This window comes from Myodes glareolus, chromosome 18, assembly GCF_982192425.1.
Source record: "Myodes glareolus chromosome 18, mMyoGla1.1, whole genome shotgun sequence".
NCBI classification, from domain to species: Eukaryota; Metazoa; Chordata; class Mammalia; order Rodentia; family Cricetidae; genus Myodes; species Myodes glareolus.
This window is the reverse complement of record NC_142043.1, coordinates 49,346,118-49,369,475: the sequence shown is the minus strand read 5'-3', so window position 1 is coordinate 49,369,475 and position 23,358 is coordinate 49,346,118. Positions and strand designations below refer to the sequence as shown.

At 37.7% G+C, this 23,358-nt stretch overlaps 1 protein-coding gene across 4 annotated transcripts in view; it reads right to left on the bottom strand.

Moving 5' to 3' along the window:
* Positions 1 to 23,358, bottom strand: part of Herc4 (HECT and RLD domain containing E3 ubiquitin protein ligase 4) — a 76,089-nt gene that overhangs the window by 28,521 nt on the left and 24,210 nt on the right. For all 4 annotated transcript variants that reach the window (XM_048451594.3, XM_048451597.3, XM_048451595.3 and 1 more), the window contains 10 exons: positions 22,254 to 22,475; positions 20,831 to 20,922; positions 17,022 to 17,152; positions 11,491 to 11,651; positions 8,631 to 8,707; positions 8,237 to 8,361; positions 6,020 to 6,079; positions 5,481 to 5,592; positions 4,793 to 4,982; positions 3,275 to 3,447 (listed from right to left, as the gene is read on the bottom strand). In XM_048451594.3, the coding sequence (XP_048307551.3) occupies positions 3,275 to 3,447; positions 4,793 to 4,982; positions 5,481 to 5,592; positions 6,020 to 6,079; positions 8,237 to 8,361; positions 8,631 to 8,707; positions 11,491 to 11,651; positions 17,022 to 17,152; positions 20,831 to 20,922; positions 22,254 to 22,475 (1,343 nt within the window). The remainder of the gene's footprint in view (positions 1 to 3,274; positions 3,448 to 4,792; positions 4,983 to 5,480; positions 5,593 to 6,019; positions 6,080 to 8,236; positions 8,362 to 8,630; positions 8,708 to 11,490; positions 11,652 to 17,021; positions 17,153 to 20,830; positions 20,923 to 22,253; positions 22,476 to 23,358) is intronic.

Genomic DNA, 23,358 nt, shown 5'->3' with positions numbered 1-23,358 from the left:
CCTAATCCTGCTCTTAACTTAGGTCGGTCAAGGAGCAAACTGAGGAAACCTCCCCTAATTCTTAATCACTGAGCAGAGAGAAGGAATAACTTAGTGTCTTCAAAACGTTTTTAAATTAATTTACATGTGTGTATGCTTTCAAATGAGAACCCAATTTCTGTCTAACCCAATAAGTCAAAGGCAGTGATTTCTTCCCATCCAAATAGTGTGACAATGAAATCTCTGCCATCAGAATATATAGCAACTTAAAAATTATATACCTTAGGATCAGCAAAACAGCTTAGGAGGTAATGGCACTTGTCACCAAGCCTGACAACCAGTGTTCAGTGTTCAATACCTGGGGCCCACATGGTAGAGAGAACTGACTCCTACAAGTTGTCCTCTGAGTTCCTCATGTGTACCATGGTACATGCTCACTGGCATACATTCAACACACATATACATACAAAAATAAATATTTAAAAACATTAATCTTGAGAAATTATAAGGGTGATATTTTACTAGTAATTATTAATTTGCATATGATAGAGAAAATCTTATTCAAAATCACAATTATAGGATATAGAACAAAAGAGTTTAAAATGTGATCTATTGATTTCCAGTCAGAAACAGTACTGATGTGGATGAAGAAGCATAGCTCAATGAAAAAGAGTACCTACACAACAAGAGTAAAGAAGCCCTGAGCTCAATCCTTAGTTCTGCACATATATACATCAATAACACACGAAGCAGCCTAAACACAAGACAGTATACATAATGTACTCTACAGAGTTTGAATCTCGATACCTAAAGGCATAATAAGAGTAAAACCCACTCCAAGCATGTGTGTGCACTCAAGTACAGATGCGCAAGAGGCTTGGCGTGTTAGAACGAATCCTTTGCACCCACAGTTGCAGAAGGTTGAGTTCTTCTGATATGTGGGTTCTCTGAAAGAGCAATATATGCTTAATTATGAAGTCATCTTCCAGCCCCTAAGTATATGGTAACACACTCATTAATGTGGAATAAAAATAGCAGGGCCTTGAGAAGCAGATGGGAACTTCTCCTTCAACTCTATAACTTACTAACCATTAATACTGAGCTGTTTTCCAGTTTCTTTCTTTGGTTTTCTGAGACAGGGTTTCTCTGTGTAGCCTTGGTTGTTTTAGAACTCTGTAGACCAGGCTGCCCTCGAAATCAGAGATTCACTTGCCTCTGCCGCACAAGGAGGCATGTGCCACTACTACCTGGCAAAATTAAGATTTCTTTGGTTTGTTGTTCTTTTTATCTTTTTGTGTCCTAATTTACAAAAAAAAAGTACAAAATACCATCTATAGAAGTATATTTTTAAAAATCTTTTAAAAAAATCGAATAACATGCTCACATGTATTATATAAAGAGGCTACTAATGCTGGATACTGTTGGCAAACAAATATTAAGATTCCATACCCATCCCAACCTTGAGTTAGTAAGAAGGTGGATTCTAGTATCTGGCATGGCTTCATCAAAATGGTCTGTGGAGCTGCACTTGGTACTAAAATCCCAGCATACAGGAGGCTGAAGCAGGAGGATCATGAGTTTAAATCCAGCTGAGGCTATACCACAAAACCTAAGACTTATAAACCTAAGACTATAGCTCAAGTAAAGCAACTGCCTAGCACATACAGTTCAATTCAGGGACACAGAGAAAACAAAAACAAACAAACAAAAAAAAAAGAGACAAAATCTTTGAGGAATACATCCCATACATTGAAGTTTTGCCTGAAACTTTTATCTTAAAAATGGTGCAGATGGACTCTTAACAGGGCTCTCAGTAGAGACTGTGGCTCTGAACCGGGATTATAAAGCTCCTCCCCGCCCCTTTCCTTGAGACAAAGCTGCTCTCTGCAGTTCACCATGGCCTGGAATTGTGGTGTTCCTCCTGCTTCAGCTTCCAGACTAGTGGAATTACAGGTACCTCTTTCTCTTGAGATAAAAGACAGGGCAAAAGAAAACCAATATTAAGAAGAATAAATATAAGCAGACAAAGGATACAAAAAGAGTAATCATGTAGAAATACAGTCCAGCTGAAGAAGGACGGTTCATGAAATATTAGGGAAAATTCACCCGCAGAAAGAAAAACAATCAATTAATTGTTTGAATCCTAAGCAAAAAGCATACAGAAAGGTAGAGTCCCATGCTATGATGTTACAAGATCTTCATAATTGCAGTATGCTGCACACTCAGGCCCTGATATGCTGCAAGAAAGTCTTGTTCTGGGAAATGAACGACCTGTTTTCCTAGGAAAGAAGTTGCTATCACCTCTTTAATTGTAACAATGAAAACAGAAGTAACTGCCTAAAAGTCTTGGGCATACTAAAAAAGGAAAAAGAAAAGTTCATGAAGTTAAGTAGTTGAGAAAAACACCCAGGAGCTTCACTTAAAAAAAAACAAAACAAAGCAAAGGTAAATAAATGATCCACAGGGGTTCTTTGATACAAAGAACAAGGACCCCTTGTTCCCTTTATAGTTTACTTTAATAATGAGCAAGGAGAATCTGAAAGTGTAAAGAAGTTGTTATGGAAAAGAAACTATATTCATATGGAGTTTTCAGTCTATTATGGGATATGAACATATGCTTCTCCCTTAGGTCATGTCTCATCTAAGTAGCAACTCAAGAATACCAAATGGCATAACAGAGATATACCTACCAACTGTCAGGGATGACTCAAATCCATCTTTAATGAGACAGCTGAGACTCTATTTCTTCATGTAACTTTGCACTTCTACAGTGTAAAGTGTACTATTTCTTACACTGGGAAAAAGGGCAGGAAAGAACAATAGGCAAATTAATGAATTATATATGGTTTCATTTTCAAATTAGTCAATTGTTTCAAATGAAACATTCTACTTTGATTGAGGCCATTAGTACCTGACACCAAAAAAATAGAATTTTAAATGTTTGTATTTACAAGGGCCCAGTCACTTGTATGTATATGACAACTCCTTATAACTAAAAACAATGTATCATTAAATTAACACATTAGGTTACTTACAAAAAAAGGGTAAGAATTCTAATTCATTAAGATGCTATTGTTCTGCCCAATTGTAGGCTACAGATGCCTAACAAACTCAAGTGAATCCAAAGCTACAAAGTACAAACATATTACTTGTAAAGGAATTATGAGAAATTATAAATAACTTCCAAATTTCTTTAATATGTATCTTTTATGCCATTCTAATATTAATGTTAAAATAAACATTACAATCTGTTAGTAGGAACGGGAAGAGGAGAATAAAGGACTAATGGACATACCCTATGTAATATTTCTAAAACCTTTAATGCAGTATGAAGAAAACTGTTGAAAATTCTTCTTTCAGAAGGGGGAATGCCGATCTTGTAGAGTTTCAAAAGATGTACCACAACTTCCTTAAAAAGTTCTACTATCTTGAGGAATAGTGGAGGTTCAAGTATTGACCACCAGTTTTCTGTTATTAAAGGGTGAACATGCAAATAAAATGAATAAAAAAAATCAGAATTTAAAAAAAAACATACTAACTTTTCTTCTAGAGCAGTGGTTCTTAACCCTTTGAACATTTCAGGAAGATGAATATAACAATGATTTATATAACATCTCTAGGGCTTATAGATAACTTTCCTCACTACCAAGTAAAGGATAATGTTCTTAAGATCTCTTAAAAGTAAATATAAAGTATGAAAGACCTACTGAATTCACATTCTCAGTTTCCTAAATTCTATTTAAATTCATAAATTGCAATTAGAAATCACCACAGCTAATATTAAAACCAGTTATTAAAATGTTACTGAAATCAGAATTATTTTTAAACAAAATAACACTTTAAAATAGTATTGTTCAAATATTTAAAAATTCAGGTTTTATTATTTGATTTAATATAGAAAACTGAAATATTATGAAGTAACATCTTTAAAAATCCAAGGAACTCTGGGAAATCAGAAACAGGACTTTACTGTAAAGTCCTTTACTGTACTGTCCTATACTACCTTATTCATGTTATTACTAATAGTTTCTAAGTACAAACACCACGAGCCTATGAGAGGAAGCAAGAAGAATGCACAGCCTTCTGAAGTGGGGAAGCAGGACTTGGCCTTACTTTTCCACACGGGCTCAGCCCTTCAGACCCCAGCATTCTATCCCTCACTCGCTGATTCTTCCACTCACCTTAGCCTTTCAGTGCTTATGGTGATTTTATTACTTCAGTATATTTCAGTTCCACATACCTAGCGCACACTCTTAGCAAAAAAACACACTAGATTACCCATAGCAAGCCAAGTATAAAGGCCAGGAGTTAGAGATGAATCCACACCATTAGAAGAATTAAGGTGAGCAAAGTTAAACCAAAGCCCAGAGAAAAACAGAGAATGAACTGCAAACTCAGGAATCTTGTGCAAAAGCAAAAATACAAAATTAAACAAATGAAAATTAGCAAAGGAAGGAACTAAGAGGAAAAGGGTTGATACTGAGACTCAAGAATGACTTAAAATCAATGTTGTTCAGTTTCAATGGCTCTTCCAATTCTTTATCAGCAAGATCATTCAAGGAGAAGGGGGGAAAATACAGGTTTTAATTGTTCTTAATACTGTGTCTGTGTTATACTAAATTAAATTCTATATTTAACATGATTCGCCTTCAGCAACTCCAACGATCAGAATCAAATACCCAGGAAAAAAGTCAATAAGAGAGAAAAATCTTTTCCATCTAGAACGATGTCAAATAAGCAAAGCAACAAACAAGAGAACTCATTTTCATTTAAAGAGAAAACATTTCAGAAGAAAAAATACTAAAACTCTTACCAAGTACTTTCAGTGGTGCCTTTTCTAGGTTCACAAGAGCTGTACCAAAGGGGATTGCTATTGTTGTGAAATTGTTGGAGTCACTCATCAGGGGACACTCTGGTAGAGTGAGATAAAACCTCAATGCTTCAACATCAGGTAAGGAGCTAGTCAGTTTAGGTATAAGATTCTTTTCCAAACTAGCTGCCACCTATATTTTGACAAAAAGCAAAACCTCCTTCATTTAAAATGAATGCACTTCACAAAGAAACATACATGTTACACACATAAAAGAGGAAAATTCAGAACTACAAACAAGAAATGCTGACTAAAACAAAAAGAACCACAGATGTCAGTGGTTATTCTGAAGCAGAAGGACAACTACTGCCTAGGCACTGCTAAGAAATTTCAAGAAACCTTAGTGTAATCTCAACTTCAACTCTCTACCACAATGCTACTATAGCTATTAAAAGATTTAACTGAACAGTAATATTAAAGATTCAGAGTCTGCTACAAACATCTCAAAAGACTAATGTATCTTTAACATCTAAATTACAAATACTTTAAAATTAAAAACTTTTAAAATCACTGAGTATGTCAGTCTATGAAACATAAGGATAATTTAGAGACATAAAATCTCTGTAAAAACAACATGTAAAAATCCAGCAGCTAAATAAAGTAAATATATACAATCACGTAAAAAACAAACCTGCTGAGATATCTGAGGATGGTCAGGTTGTATTAGTTTGTGGAATAGGAGTCTAGCAGCATTCATATCAACCCCTGAAAATTTGGGACCTGTTCTATAGTGATCATCATTGCTAAAAAAGAAAAAAGGGAGAGGAGGTCATTTTCCTCGGTGTTCGAGCCACTTAGCTGTTCCCAGGCTGCAGTATATAAACCCCCATCCGTGCTCATTCAACGACTATTAATAAACTCAGTGGACATTGCGCGAGCACACAACAGAGGACATGAAGGCAGACAGGGAACTTGTTGGGAAGAAGGATTAACAAGAGCGAGAAGGAGTTAAGAGGGCAATGAGGGGTTACAGCATCAAAGCAAATTAAATACAAGTGTGAAGTTGTCCAAGAATTCACTTTTAAAAACAGAAAAACTAATGATTAAAATATTAATATTTTCATTTCAACATATAGATTTCTACAAGTATATACTAATTCCTCAATTCTTTAATAAATTACAAATTTAATACATTTCAAAGGTTCAGGCAATCAAGGAATTGCCACTTACCTAGTAGCTAAAAAACTTCCATTTAGACAACCAGATGAAGAAAATGTTCCATCTATCTCACTAAAAATAAAATAAATGAGACACATAACTATTTATCTTTTGTTTTTATAAAAATTTAAATGACAATTTAGACCTAGGCACAGTGGCACATGGGTAGAATCTAATCATTTGGGAAACAGAGGCAGGAGAATCTGCAGCTTGAGGCCAAACGAGGCAAGACTGCCCCATTTAAACATAATAATAATAGACAGAAATGACTTAGTAATTGCTGTTGTATAAGCAAAAGGGCTTAAGTTAAGCTTGATCACCTGTGTTTGCCAGAGCTGGGGAAGCAGAGGAAAGAGTCCCTAAGGCCCAGCAACCACTGAGTCTAGCTCAATCATAGCAATTTTAAGGGTCAGTAAAGAACTTGGCCTCAAAAAAATGGAGAACTGAGGAAGATTTTCAGTGTTGACCCATGGCCTCTATGCATATTCCCAAACATGTACCTGCATACATACACACATAAACATGTACCTACACAAATGCACACAAGTATTTAATGCTACAGAATACTTCTCTCACTACTCAACTAAAATAAACACTGTAGATAGGATATATAATACGTGATAAAGGAATTAACTGTCTGACTCAAACTTAAATACATTCATTCATCTTCAGTTTTGTAAAGTGTCTGTCTGTCACATAAAAAAACAGGTGTGGCATGTGCCTGTAACTTCAATGTTGTTGATGACAGAAGGGTATGGACAAGGAAATTCTAGAGCTGACTAAACCGCCAGCCTACGAGCCCCAGGTCGTGCTTCAAAAACTAAAGCGGTGAGTGATGGGGAGAACACTCAACATAGACGCACACTTGAACATGTCCATGGAAACAAGTGAGTGCAAACACCTGTGCACACACCCATCCACAAAAGACTAAATTCAAGGAAATACATTCATCCTTCCGACCTATCTAGGACTATGTAGCCTTGTCTGGTTTGGAATTTGATATGAAGACCATGTTAGTTCTGAACTCAGAGAACCACCTGCCTCTGATTCCCAAGCATGGGACAATCTTGAAATAATTTTTAAGTGGAAGAGAACTCACTTGTCCAAGTTGTCCTCTGACAGCCACATGTGTACGACAGCACATGTACACACCCACACATAAGCAAAATAAATAAATATTAATTAAAAATAACAACAAGAAAAAAAAACAAAGAAAGTATTAAGGAAACAAAGGAACACAGTTTAAATGGAATTTAAATGGAACATGAGCAAGGAAGTCAGGACCAAGAGGGGTGCATCCACCCACTGAGACAGTGGGACTCATCTAATGGGAGTTCACCAAGGCCAGCTGGACTGGGAGTGATGGAGCATGTGATCAAACTGGACTCTCTGAATGTGGCTGGCAATGAAGGCTGACTGAGAAGCCAGGGACAATGGCACTGGGTTTTGATTCTACTGCATGGACTGACTTTGTGGGAGCCTTTATAGACCTAGATGCTCACCTTTATAGACCTAGATGGAGGGGGGAGGACCTTGGACTTCCCATGGGGCAGGGAACCCTGACTACTATTAGGATTAGAAAGGGAGGGGGAGGTGGTGAGGGGTAGGGAAAAGGGAGGCGTGGAGGAGGTGGAAATGTTTAATAAATAAATAAATTTAAAAAAATGGAATTTAAAAATAGCTCTGTTTCACACTGTATCAATTAGTCTCACATGAAAGAAAAAACTGAAGCTTTGGGGCTAGAGAAACGGCTCAGAGGTTAAGCACACTGGCTGTTCTTCCAGAGGTCCTGAGTTCAATTCCCAGCAACCACATGATGGCTCATAACCATCTATAATGAGGTCTGGTGCCCTCTTCTGGCATAGAGGTGTACAGGAGAAACATTGTATACATAATAAATAAATCTTAAAAAAAAAAACTGAAGCTTTTAAATAAACTCTTTAAAACACCCCCTATGGAAGCTTAAGTACTCAAACTTTTATATACAAATCATGCAGAGAATGACAGTCAAGGACATATTTAAATGAAAATTCTTAGTGGGGGAGGGTGCAAGGGCAGAAGGAGGATGTGAACAGATGGGGAAATGACTGGGATCAAGATACATGATATGAAAGACACAGAATAAGTAAAAAGAAAGTAAAAAAGAAAAAGGAAAGAAAATTCTCCACAAATACTGCTCTAGTACACAGGTTTGGGGCTGTGTATATGTGAGTAAAATGTCTCCCATACTTGGCTATCTCCACAGGAAACCTTCCAGAAGGGTAGCTGAGCCACTTCTGAATCAGAGCTTCATTTATTGTCCAGATCTGCTTTGAAGGGTCAGGGCATCTGAAGTCATCTGCTGGGCCGCAGCTCTACGTTACAATTAATGAGATCAGTCAGAGGAAGAGATGTCACAACACAAAATTAAGAGCCAATATTTTTGTTAAAAATAGTAATCAATATCTCCTAAATACCAAAAACTGAAACACGAGATAGCTTAGGGAAAAAATCCTTTTGTAGACTTGAAGAAAAAAAATTAAGATAATAATCTCTAATATAAAGAAGGGGAAGATAAGTTTCTAAAATTACACCAACTTATTTGAAGCTAACTGATTACTTATATAATTAATTATATTAGTACCTGAGGACTAGAATAATGTGAAAAGCTTTGATCTCCACCTGAGAAAATTCTTTTGACACAGAAACAGTCTTCAGTATCTACAATTTAAAAAAAAAGTAAGACATTAGATTCCAAGACTTATATTTTTCAGAACATTAAATTTGCAATAAGAATTGTCTTGATCATCTAAACTAGGTTTCTCATCCATTCTAGGGGACTCCATACCATGAAATGGCTTGGAATGATCTGACTACTTGGAATGGGACTGAGCAAATGATGACCATGAAATAACCCCACAGCCTAAGCATCATTTGGCAATTCCAAAGATTTTCTTCTGATCTGTACCCATGCACAAAACTGTTTTCTAGTCTGTATTTCACATTTCGGCTTAAAAAATATAAAACTAGAATAGTTGTTATAAAAGATAGGTTAGATTAGAAGAAAATAAAATAAAATTAAAGGGGGCAGGCTTGAGATTTCAGAATTTGGTGAGCAGAAAGAGAACTGCTCATCTGAGACAGCTTGGGTGACATATCAAGACTTTACCTCAAAAGAGCAAACAGAAACTAATTTCTAAAAAGAACATGGGAACATTTAAGCAATTTTGAGTAAATACTTTATAATGCATAACTATTTCCATTGACTGTCTATAAAACAATGATTTCTCAATTTGTGAGTCACAATCCATTTGAGGGACAAATGACCTTTTACAGGGATCACCTAAGACCATTGAAAAACACAGATATTTGCATTACAATTCCTAGCAGTAGCAAAAATCAGAGTTATGAAATAGCAACAAAATAATTTAATGATTGGGGGTCACAACATTAGGAAAATTAGGACCACTGATATAGAAGGTGACAGATATTTATCAATAAAAATTAAGCTAGGGGCTGGGGAGATGGTTTAGCAGTTAAAAGTGCTAGTTTTTGCAAGTGTGATGACCAAAGTTTAAAACCACTGTTTAAAAGAAACCCAGATGCAGCGAGGTGTGGCACATACTTTTGATCCTAGCACTCAGTAAAAGCAGGTGGATCTCTTAAGTTTGAGGCCAACCTGGTTTACAGAGTGAGATCCAGGACAGTCAAGGCTACACAGAGAAACCCTGTCTCAAAACAGATGGGAGGGAGGAAGGGAGGCAGGGAGAAAGCTAGCTCAAGAACAGTCAGGGGTACACAGAGGACCCGTCTTGAAAAAACAAAAAAGACCAAAGAAACTCAGCTGCAGTGATCACATCTGCAATCCTAGCACTCCTACACTGAAATGGGAGGTAGAAACAGAAAAATCACCGGAAGCTTTCAGGCAGAGAGAAAAACTGACTTTCCAAAGTTGTCCTCTAATCTCCACACCACAACTTGTAGCTGCTGCTAAAGAAATATTAGCTTTTTTCAAGGAAAGGAAAACTATCTTAATTTCCTTGATAACTCCCTTGCAACTAGTAAAACATACGTTTAAAAAATCCTCAGTTTAAAAAAAATCAAAATGTAAAATACTATTTAAAATATTTCTATTTTAATTTTTTATTTATGTGCATGTGTTCGTATAGTGTGTTTATGCGTGTGAGCGTGTGTGTGCTGTGTGCATGTGATAACCAGAAGAAGGCCATCAGGCTTTCTGAAGTTGGAGTTGAAGGATGCCAGACATGATGGGTGTTGGGAACTGAAGCCATGTCCTCTGGAAGAGCACCAAGTGCTCTTACTTGTTGAGCCATCTCTCCAGATGGTCTAAGCCAGATGAAGGCAAATTTCATCTGGCTAAGACCACACTGATTACAAGAGTTCAGAAAGGATTTCTCAAAAGTCACAAACTGTAACTCAATAGTAGACTTCTTCTTAGCTAACACTGACAAAGCTCTGGGTTTAATCTTTAGCTTCAAAAGAAAACAAATTGCATCCCAGCACTTGGGATGCAAAGGCAGGCAGACGGATCTGTGAGTTGAGCTTCACCTAAATAGTGACACCTCTCTTAAAACTGCAAAGAGGGATAAATTCAATTTTACGATATCTCCTGTCTATCACTCATTCACCTCTTGTCAGACACCTGAGTTGTTCCTAACTTTTTGCAACAATGTATTAACAATGACATTGCTGGATAAGCCTTTATAGGCAAGTACTATATGATGCTGTGTCAAAACCAGCATGGGCTTGTCATTCACTGTGGAGTCCAGAAGTAAATGTCATAAACAGAAATGCACAACTTCTTCTTCTTCTTCTTCTTCTTTTTTTTTTTTTTTTTTGGTTTTTGAGACAGGATTTCTCTGTAACAGCCCTCCCTATAGGCAGGATTTCAGGAGAGAGAAAGGAAGAGGAGGAAGAATCTAGGCACACAGGAGACACTGAGAGGAAACAAGAGGTGCAAGATGGAGGAGAGGTAACACCACATTACATATATTAATATAAATGGGTTAATTTAAGTTATAAGAGTTAGTTAGGAACAAGCATAAGCTTTAGGTAGAGCTTTCATAACTAATAAGAAGTCTCTGTGCCATTATTTGGGAGTTGGCTGGTGGGACAGAAAAAGACTCGTCACACATGTATTTTGGGTCTTGCCATAAGCCCAAGCTAGACTAAACTCAATGTTCTTACTGTTACCACCATACTTGTAATTCAATGTTTTATCTTGGAGTGCCTATAAACATGGGAGACGAACATTTTTTAAAAGTTTTATTTATTTATATTTTATGTATGAGTGCTCTGCATGTATGCCTGCATGCCAGAAGAAGGCATTAGATCCTATTATAGACGGTTATGAGCCGGGAACTGAATTCAAGACCTTTGGAAAGGCAGCCAGTGGGTGAGCCATCTCTCTAGTCCCAGAAGACCAACATTTTAATAAGAGCTTTAATATATGTAGCAGAGAGGTTCAATACATTAACACTTACCAATATCTTGTGGACACTGCCCATTATAAGAAAACCAATTTCCTTTTACAGTGAAAGGACTTTTTCTGTTGCTTGTTGAACCAGTTCCCAACTGCCCGTTACCACCAAGACCAAAGGAATAAATTCGTCCTGAAGAAGGAACAAATGCAGAGGTATGCTGCCTAGAATAAAATGATAGAAAAACCTGACTTAAGATTAAATTCCAAACAACATACTTAGAAAAATAAAAATTAGCCAACATTCTTCTCTTTTTGTTTGCTTGTTTGTTTTTCGAGACAGGGTTTCTCTGTGTAGCTTTGGAGCCTGGAACTCGTTCTGTAGACCAGGCTGGCCTCGGACTCATAGAAATCCACCTGGCTCTGCCTCCCGAGTGCTGAGATTAAAGGCATGCACAACCACCGCCCAGTCATAATCCTTCTCTTAAAAAATAAATTGGGGGGTTGGAGAGATGGCTCAGTGGTTAAGAGCATTGCCTGCTCTTCCAAAGGTCCTGAGTTCAAGTCCCAGCAACCACATGGTGGCTCACAACCATCTGTAATGAGGTCTGGTGCCCTCTTCTGGCCTGCAGGCATACACACAGACAGAATATTGTATACACAATAAAAAAATATTTTTTAAAAATAAATAAATTGGGACTGGGAAGATGGCTCAGTGGGTATGAGTGTTTGCTCATGGGGAACTGATCAGAATACCTACCATCATATTTAAACGGTCAGGTCTGAATAGTTGTGTGCTTGTAAACCCAGCACGTGGAGTAGGGACAAACTGGCTAGTCCTGAGAGCTTACTGACCAGCCAGTTTTGTTGAAATGGTGAACTTCCAGCTCACTGAGTTCCTATCTCAAGGTAATGCTGCAGAGAGTGACAGAGACAGACATCAATGCTCTGTTCTGGCCTCTGAATATGCACACCACATACAATAAAAATCACAAATCGTCTCAGCAGATACACAAGGAGCAACATTAACAACTAGGAATGGGGCTGGGATGCACCTCACTGGCAGAGTGCTTGCCTAGCATGGATAAGATGCTGGAATCAATCCCTAGCACTAAAAGCAAACATACAGAAAATGAAACTAGGAAGAAAAGAAAAATTGTTTAATCTGATAGAAATAACCTTCAAAAATAGCTCGCAAAGAGGCGTGTATGTCTTTGATCTTAGCACTTAGAGGAGACAGAGGCAGGCGGGTCTCTGTAAAGTTGAGGCCAGCCTGGTCTACAGAGTTTTAGGACAGACAGAGCTACACAAAGAAACTAGAATGACATGGAGAAACCCTGTCTCAAACAAAACAAAACAAAACAAAACAAAACAAAAAACCTAAGACCAAACAAAATGTACAAAACTCTTAAGGCAGACATAGTACATAACTGTGAAATACTGAGTTTTCCCAGAAAGATATCTTGATCATCAGTACTTTAATGAACATTATACTAGCATACCAGTCAATAATACATGCAAATAAGACAACTATATAAATTATATGCATAACCAACAGAGATAAACAAAACCAGATGTCTGTGTACAAGAGTAAGTTTAATGATAATGAGGTAGCATTTTTAAGTAGCAATGTAAGTATGTAATTTATGACAACACTGTCATAACAAAGCAAGAAGTTTTCAAAAATTCTGGGAAAATGGATGTAAGTACTAAACAGTGAGAATTTATCTCTCATCCAGGTTAAGGATTACACTGGCAGAATCTAATACACATATTATTATTTTGTCTTAAAATAACAAAATTGACAAGTATGGTGCATAGCTTTAGTTCCAGCACTTGGGAGTTGGGAAGGCTGACTTCTGTGAGTTCAAGGCTAGCCAGGACCACACACAGACAGTCAGGGCTACAGAGTGAGACTCCGCCTTAAAATAAAACAACTTTTAAAAGAATCTCATCAGCTATGGGCTAGACTGACTGAGAGACAATTCGAACTACTAAAACCAGAAATGAAAGTGGAAGCCTAGACATGGTGGCACTTGTGTAATGTCAGCACTTAGGAGGAAGCAGGATTTTAAGTTTTTGGGCAGCCAGAGCTACATAGTGAGACCTTATCAAAACAAAAAGTCCCAGGTAAACTAAAGAATATTCATTATGATCAAGTATGATTTATTCCTGTAATGCAAGGGTGGCCCAGAATACTAACTGATCACTGCACACACCTAATTAATTAAAAAACAAATGACAAAACCCAAGAGATATAGAAAGTAAGTATCTAATGAACTTAAATACTTGACAGACTGAAAAGACAAACATAATGAAGTCATATGGGAAAAACTCAACATTGAATACATATTCAATGGTAAAAAGACTTTCCTCTAAGGTCACAAACAAGCAAGATGTCCTCTTTCTCCCACTTTTATTCCACACAGTCCAGCAAGTCCTAGTCAGACCAAATTGACAAGAATAAGAAATAAAATGTATTCAAATTGGAAATGGAGAAAGTCATACCTATGTGCAGATGGCATCACGATATATGTGGTGCACCTTAAACTATCCACCAGAAAACAAAACTAAAACACCCTGTTATGACAACTAGTGAAAGAAGCTTATCTTTGGACTAGGGCACTGGTTCAGTGGGTGAAGTGCTTGCTATGTAAGCATGAGGACTTCAGTTTCCATATAAAGGAGCCAGGTATAGAGCAAGCAGTGTGTGCCTGGACACCTACAAACTCAGAGCTAGGGTGCAGATAGGAAAATAAAAGGAGCCTTACTATCAAGCCAGTCAAGCCAACCAGTAAACTCCAGGTCGAGAGAGAAAGCCTGTCACAAAAAACAAGGTGAAGAGACCAAGGAAGGCATTTCTGGCTTCCATGCAAGTAGATACCCACAAACACATAAGAAATTAAGTATGTAAATAGTATGTAAATAAATGGAAAGCTAACCTATGCTCAAGGACTGATGGAAATATTTTATATTAGGCTATCAATGCTACCCTAAATAAAGTAAAATTATATACAAATTCTATGTAAACTCTATAATAACCCAAGCAATGTATTTTTTTCAGAAAAACTAAAACTCATTAGAACTCTCAATGGATGTGAAACAGTAAATATAATTTTTCAAAAAGATTTTATTTGTATTTTATGCATATGATTCTTTTGCTTGCATGTATGTGCATTCTTTTGCTTGCAAGTGCATGCGGTGTACAGAGAGGACAGAAGGGGGAATGTGATCTCCAGGAACTGGAGTTTCAATTAGTTGTGAACTGCCATGAGGGCTGGGAACTGAACTCAGGTCCTCCACAAGAGCAAGTGCTTTTATTCACCGAGCATTCTCTCCAGTCCAGTTTATATGATCTTACGAAGAAAGTAAGCTGAAATGGTGCTGTAGGCTTCTGCTTGAGGACAGCCAGAGCTACACAGCAAGACTGCCTCACCAACAGTAAAACAAGACTGCTGGGCTCACGCTTCATGACTTAAAACATGATACAAAGTTACAGCAGTTAAAACTGCACAGTGTTAGCATACAGCCCAAAATTAAGTTCTAGAGTGTTTTTAAGACCAAATGCATCTCAGCAAGCATGTCAGAAATCATTAGGTATAGAAAGAAAAGTCTTTTATACAAAAAATGCTGGCAAAACTGGCTATCTCTGTGCAGAAGAACAAAGCCAAAATTTACTGACTTATTACAAGAATTAATACACGTAAACCTACCACTTGGGAGACTGTAGTAAAAGACTGCTCCAAGTTCAAAGTAAGTTTCGGCTATATGATGAGTTCTAAGCCAGCCTGAGCTACATAAGGAAATGTTGTCTCAAAAAACAAAGGCTAAGGATGCAGTTCAAGGGAAAAACACTTGCGAAGTATGTATAATGCCCTGGTTCAATCCCCAAAACTGCCACAAAACAGCAAATGGGTCAAGATCCAAATCTAAAAATTCTTGGAAGAAAATAGAACAAAAGATAAAGCATACTGGGCCTGGCCGTGACATGCCTTCTATCCTAGCAGACGCAGATGGATTTCTCAGAGTTCAAAGCCAGCCTGGCCTACAGATCTAGTCTCAGGACAGTCAGAGTTACACAGATAGACCCTATCCTCAAAAGCAAAAGCAAACAAAGATAAAGTACATTGGAATTGGACAGCATTTTCTCAATTACACCATAGTCACAGGCAACAAAAAGACAAAATGACTTCGCGAACTTTACATCTGTGTGCATACCTAAAAGTACTATTGGCCAGATAAAATGGCTCGTGCCATTAATCAAACCCAGCTATTAGGAAGATTGAGAGAACTGAGGACCATTTATGTCCAGGGCTTTGGGGTCAATCTCAATCTGGTATCATTTCTTCTGACACAAGGTCTTTCAGTAGCCTGGCTCTATAATTAGGCTACAGTGGCTGGTCAGCAAACCCCAGAAATTCTGTTTTTGTCTCATCAATGTCAGGCTTATAAGCACATGTCACCGTGTCCAGCATTTTATATAGATTGTGGATACTGAACTCAGGTCCTTGTCCTAGCAAGGCAAGTACTTTATTAACAGATATCCCCCACTAGTCCTGGGTCCCATTTATTTCTTCTTTTTTGTTTTTAAATAAAGTGTTACTTTATTTTATGTATATGGGTATTTTGCTTGTATTTTGAATGGGTATTTTGTCTATACACCACATGCATGCCTGGTGTCCATGGAAGTCAGGAAAGGGTATTGGATCTGGAGTTAGAGATGGTTGTGAGATACCATAGAGGTGCTGGAAATAGAACTCGGGCCCCCAGGGAAAAGCAATCAGCGCTCTTAAGTCATGTGGTGACACTCTGTGTTTACACAAATAAAGCTTGCCTGAAGATCAGAGTGCAGAGCTAAACTACTAGTCAGCCATAGAGGCCAGGCGGTGGTGGTGGTGCACACCTTTAATGCCAGCACTCAGGGAGACAGAGGCAGACAGAGCTCTGTGAGTTCAAGGCCATCCCGGGCTACGTGAGATTGAATTAGTGCTGTTTACAGAAATATAAAATGATTCCATTACATTGGAACATGACTGCAAACAGAATCACCATAAGACAGCTGTTACTTTGACTAACTCCTCAGTAGCTACTCAGACATTCAGGAGAAATGTTTGCCTCAGACTATTAATTGGAACCCTAAGATAATTTATTACATAACCCTTTAAAAAACCAATTTTTTTGGTTGTGAGCCTAGCCTTTAACAGCTGAGCTATCTCGAAAAAACAAAAACAAACAAAAACAAAAAACAAACAAACAAAAAAAAACCTGTAAATTTTGCTGGGTGGTAGTGGCACACATTTTTAATCCTAGCACTTGGGAGGCAGAGGCAGGTGGATCTCCGAGTTTGAGGCCAGCCTGGTCTACAGAGTGAGTTCCAGGTCAGTCAGGGTTACACAGAAAAACCATGCCTTGAAACAAAGGGGAAAAAATGTGAAATTTTTCTTGGAATAGGGACAGGGGAGTAGGTTGTTTGTTTGAAACAGGGACTCCCTATGTGACCTGCCAAGTGCTAGAATTACAAGAGTGTATCATCAAGGTCAACAGTTCAATAATCAGTCTAGAGACCAAACTTCTCTCTTCTTTACCATAGCTTACCTTCCACAAGCAACCTGAGTAACAATGCTTCCCATAAGTTCAAAAACTTTTCTTGGGTTTATTTCATGACTGGTAGAATTATGACCCAACTGGCCATACCCTCCAGCTCCAAAGGTGAACACTCCACCTTCCTGGAAAACAACAAACAACGTATGAAGAAGCTCAATGAAACAAAAACTGTTCAGACATATGAGTCTGACCTTTAACACAGACTAAATGTTTTCTTTCCAGCCCTTGAAATTAAACAGATGATGGCTGACTCAAGAAGGTAAGAATGTGTGACAGTAGGGGACTAACCCTACAGCTCACTGCATGTGAGACAAGCACTCAGAATACAACTTCAGACTCTTTTTATGTAGAACATTTTAAAGATGTATTGTTAGTGTGGAGTATATGCTATACATGTGGAACACATGTAGTCAGAGAACTACTCTATGGAGCTGATTCTCTCCTTCCTCCTTTACTACTGAGTTCTGGCCAGTCAACTCAGGTTTCCAGGACAGCCTGCAAGCACCTTTATCTGCTGAGCTATCTCACCAGCCTTTCCCTTTTACTTTGAAACAGAATCTCACTGAGATGTCAAGGTTGGTTGGTTCTGAACTTGATCTTAGTACAGGAAGGCCGCCTGCTTCAACATCTCACGGAGCTATGACCACAGGCTTGAACCACCAGGCAGGTTTTCACAGATTTTTAAAGAAGTAAATGACATTTACATTACTATCAAACAATTTCAGCGTTCATTTCAGAAGTAATTACTGCTGGGCATGGTGGTGCACAATGGTAATCTCAGCACTAGAGAAGCGATTAAAAGACTGCCCAAGAGTTTCGTCAGTGACACCTTACCAAATAACAACTACCATGACGTGAGCAAAGAGTCAGGAAGTACTTAATTGCACTGCTTCTGATTATCATTATATTCTTTTTTTTTTAATTCAAAGGACACATTTCTAACATTTCAAAAAAACTTTAAAATACCACTATCTTTAGTTAGGAAGCTAGTTATTCCTTGAACACAGATGCTGGACCTAAATTGAATGTGATGTCCTCCCATCAGGAAGAGAGGGGCAAAAAGATAACGAGTTTAAGGCCAGCTCAAGTTCTATAGGGAAATTCTGTCAAAAACAAAATAAAAACAAACAAAAGGCTCTACATACAGAGTACATGCAAGTAAATGCAGATATGATTTTAAGCATACATAGTTGCTATAAGAGATAATCTTTAATTTTTTGGTTGTTTTTTTGAGACAGTTTCTTTGCATAGCCCTGGCTGTCCTGGAACTCACTCTGTAGACCAGGCCAACCTCAAACTCAGAGATCAACCTGTCTCTGTCTCGAGTGCTGGGATTAAAGATGTGAACCACCACCACCCGACTGAGGCTATGTATTTTAAAAAAGAGATATGATACACTACAACCTAACACAACCAGTGTTTTTCTTTTTTTAAATTTAGTTATTTTTTTGCCAGTGTTTTGCATGAGTGTTGGGTCCCTTGGAACTGAAGTTACAAACAGTTGTGAGGTGCCATGTGGGTGCTGGGAATTGAACCTGGGTTTTCTGGAAGAGTAGTCAGTGCTGTTAACCACTGAGCTGTCTCTCCAGCCCCAACCACAGTGTTTTTCAATTTGACACTTTTCTTCATAACTGTAGTTATGTGTGTGCAATTTTACATACTGCTTTCAACACCTAACAGCATAATTTTTTATATATTATAGTATAAAGGCGCACTTTAAGAAACTTTCCATATCCAATACAGAGTAGGGATGGGATAGAACTTAGTTGGTAGAGGGCTTGCCTAACACGCACAGCTCTGGTTTCCAGTGCTAACACTGTATAATGTGGGTATGGTGGTGCACACCTGTGATTCTAGTGCTCAGAAAGTGGAAGCAGGAGAATCAGAAGTTCAAGGTCATTCTCAGCTACATTTAGAATTCAACGGGAACTTGTAATGCCAGACCAGAGAGTCCGAGACTGATCACAAAACTGAGGACAGTCTCAGCTATGTTAAGATTTTGTCAAAGTTCAGCCTTTAATCCCAGCACTCAGAAGGTGGAGGCAGGTTAATATCTGTGAGTTCTGAGTGCAAGGCCAGCCTGGTCTACAGAGTGAGTTCCAGGACAGTCAGGACCACACAGAGAAACTCTGTCTCAAAATACACAAACCAAAACCAAACAAAGATTTTTGTCTAAAAAGTAAAACTAAAACAGCAATTCTGAGTTTCTTTCCTCCTCTCGTGACCTTATGGAAACCAGTGCATACTGTACACCTGAGCTCTGTTCCCCAATCCAATCCAGTTTAATCCCATTTTTGTGTTTGAGTGTTTTACCTGGATGTGAGTGCAGTGCCCCAGAGGTCAGATGGGGTCATCTGATCCCCTGAAACTGAATTACAAATGGCTGTGAGCTGTCATGTGGGTGACAGCAATCAAACCAGATTCTGTGACTCTGAAGACATTGATCTAAGCTCCGCCAGGGCTACAGAGTGAGACTCTTTATTAAAAAAAAAAAAAAAAAAGTGTGTGTGTGGGGGTTAATGTCTTTTACCAGTTATACAAGACAAAATAATATTAGTGAAATCAGGCAGTGATGGCACACATCTTTTAATCCCATCACACAGGAGGCAGAGGCAGAGGCAGGCTTATCTCTGTGAATTTGAGGTCAGCCTGGTCTACAGATCAAGTTCCAGGACAGCCATACCTACACAGAGACAGCTTTAGATTTTTTAACTTTCTGCCTGCCTTCCTCTATCCCCCACCACCCTACTCAGTTGAAGTGGTGCTTGGGATAGAACCCAGAACCTCCTGTTGTCAGACAAGCACTTTTCCAACTCCTACATCCCTAGCCCTTCTGAAACAACTTCTAATCTGACCAAAGAACAATTTCCCAGAATCTTTATGTTAATTGAATAAACACAATATATTTTTCCAGAAAAGATTAGCTGCACTCTGTTTTGGTTTTGTATTGTTCAGGATCTCATGTAAGTCCCTACATAACCTTTTACTGGGCTACACCCATCATCTGAATATGTTCATTTTCATTTGACATATAGTCACCACAGAAATACCCCAGAAAATGAAACATATCAAGACTGAATGATAAACTGAAAAACACTGTTCTGAAAACACACTGTAATTGCTAGCATAGTACTCAGCCTAACATATAACAAAAATTCACTGCTTGTTATAAAATATTTATAAACCAAATAGAAGCTTAATGCAAATTAGGCAGAATGACAGAGTACAAATGGGACTGACATATAGCACGCACTGTAAGCCTGATAAACTAAATTCATTTTCATTCATAATTTTTAATAATCCCAGCTACTCAGGAGGCTAACATGATTAAAAACCCAAGATCAGCCTAAGCAATTTAGCAAGCTCCTAACTTAACATAAAAAAGGGCTGGAGATGTGGCTCAGTGGTAGAGAAGTGACCTAGTACACCCAAGGTCTTAAGTTTTAATTTCTATTATCAACACCACAGACAAACACCCCTCCAAAAAGTGCTAGGCATGTACTGAATGCCTGCGACCCCAGCACTCAGGACACCCAGAAAGGGGAGTGTCTACAGTTTAAGGTGAGCTGGGCTACATAACCATCTAAACACTGCTGCAATCGCATGTGACAGTGTATCAAAACGCACAGTTCCTCACCCTGAACATTAAGACAAGTTATTTTCAAAAATAATTTAGGTCTTTTTAAAGATAAAGTTTCTGAAACACAAAAACTGCTCAAGTTTAATGGAAATATCACAAAAGCATTCACCAATTATGAAAAAATTACTGTGAATAATAAAAAGTTTTATAAATACAATACCTTGGTTAATGCAGCAGTATGATCTTCTCCGCAACAAATATAAACTATTTTCTGAGATCTTAGTGACTTTAGTAAATTAGGAACATACCTATCTGAAAATTCCAATAAAAGATGTTAATGATATTTTTTAAACTAAAATTCTTCTAAAATGTGCTTCCTCTATAGATTTCCAAACTCAGTATACATAATACTAATTTTTACTATCACTCAAAGACTTTGTAAGAGAAAAGACTATAAAATTGGGTTTCCAGGACCACCAATCTCTACTCCTATGATAAACAATTCAAAGATGAGTATTAAATCACCCTTATGCCAATGTGCACAAGGCTGAGCAATCCAGTTTAGTGTTTCAGATTCTCTGCATGTGTATCATTATTTATTCTACAATGGCTAATCTCAGAGATCCTACTCAATAGCCTACCATACTTTCTGCTTTTTGTGGAAAAACATATACACAGCATAATATGAACATACTTTTATTCAGAATAAAAATCATCTAATTCTATGAGAAAATTATTTGCTTATCATTTACCAGTCGTTACTAGGTAAAAGCTCACTTTGGCCACCTCAGTCATTAAAAGTATGTTGAATTTTAAAAACTATGGACTTGTGTGCCATTAATAATTAAAATACTGGCAGATAAAATATTATAACTTTAAAAATTGTCATTTTTTATTAAAAATGTTTATTTTCAAGACTATCATCAGTGTAAAAAGAAGTTCAATCAAAAGTTAATCTAATAACCTCAGATCACATAAATCTAATTTGAAACACATCAACTGAATATATCATATTACTTTCCTAGAGAAAATTTTTTTTTCAGTTTCAGGCCAAGCCATTGCATGCATGTTCTACCAAGAAGCAATATATGCAGCTTCTTCACTATTTTGTAGCTTTCTTCCACTAATGGTGGCCAATACTGGAACAACACTGGCTACCAATTAAAAGTAGTATTTGTAAACTGTCTTGACCCCCAGCAACGAAGATTTAGACAGCATAAACTTCTTTTCTTCCAGTGCTGAGGATTAAAACCATAGGTTCCTGTGTGGTAGGCAGCACTCTACCATGGAGCTATCTTATACCCTCAGTCCAAACGATCTAAAAATACTTTCCTTGTTTTGGTGGGGGGAAGGTACTGGGGGTTGAACCCAGGAGCCTTGTGCATACTAGGCAAGAGCTTTTCCACTGAGCTCTATCTCCAGGCCTCAAAAAAATTTTCCAACTTATTATATGCTAATTTTTTACCTTCCCATGATCTTCATAAAATATTACCACATTAAAATTTTAAATTAATATCCTCAATTCCACCTCTACTTGTCCTGAGAAGATCTGGGCATACATATCTCCAATACTCTTAAAAAGCACTCATTCGTCTCGGAAAATGATCTTTTAAAACATATACTTGAACATAATGAGAACCTACCATTTTCATCATTAAGACCTAGCTGACCAAATTTGTTACGTCCCCATCCAAAGATAGCCCCAGAAAGGGTGAGTACAAAACTATGGGCTCCTCCTGCTGCAACTTGCATGAATGGAATTCCAAGTAAAGACTTAATGAGCTGTGGTGAAGTCTGTTTTTTATAGTCAATGCCTAGACCCAGTTGGCCATATTTATTCTGTCCCCAACAGAAAACTTCACTTGCTGTAAGACAAAAATAATAAAATTATTTTACACACACATAATTTGCATTATTTAATATACTAATACTCTTTTGAGACATCCTGTCATTAGATGAAAATACATACTTACTAGCAATGAAGTTTGTTTCTTTCTATGAAAACATACCACTACCTAAAAGACATTCCTTATCAGAATGCTTTTAAGTCTGAGAAAAACACTGGTAAATAGTAATACAAATTAAGGATGCGTGCGGTTCACTAAGGACGGACGCTCTAAAACAAATGACTGTCCCTCACTAACATTCCTCATCTTTCTCTCTTACTCTCTAACTTCTCCCCAAGTACTCTGCTAATCTCAAGGCTTCAGTTATCAACATATACAAAATGAAACAGAAAGAAACACCTTGTAACATACTGTTTTTCTGACACCCATACATGGATGTTCCAAAACCACTTCTAATTCAATATGACCAAAATGAGTGATGTCTCCTACCCTACCTATTTCCACTTCCCATACTTCTCTCTTCCCAGTACTGCCCTCTATCAGAGGCATATATCCAGGGATGTCATGACCCTTCTCAGACATCACCAAATCTAAATCCACCGAGTATTACCAAGTCACATACAGTTTTCTTTCTAGTAATAGGATCCTTTTTTTTTTTTTAGCATCCTTCCTGATTCCTTTAATCATTTTCTCTGTTTGCCTCTTTTTTCTTAATTTAACTTTATTTTACGTGCATTAGTGTGAAAGTGTCAGATCTCCTGGAACTGGAGTTACAGACAGTTGTAAGCTGCCATGTGGGCTGGGAACTGAAGAGCAGTCAGTGCTCTTAACCTGAGCATCTCTCCAGCCCATGCCTGTCACTTTTGATTCATCTGTCAGACTATTTTGCAAGTTCAGATAT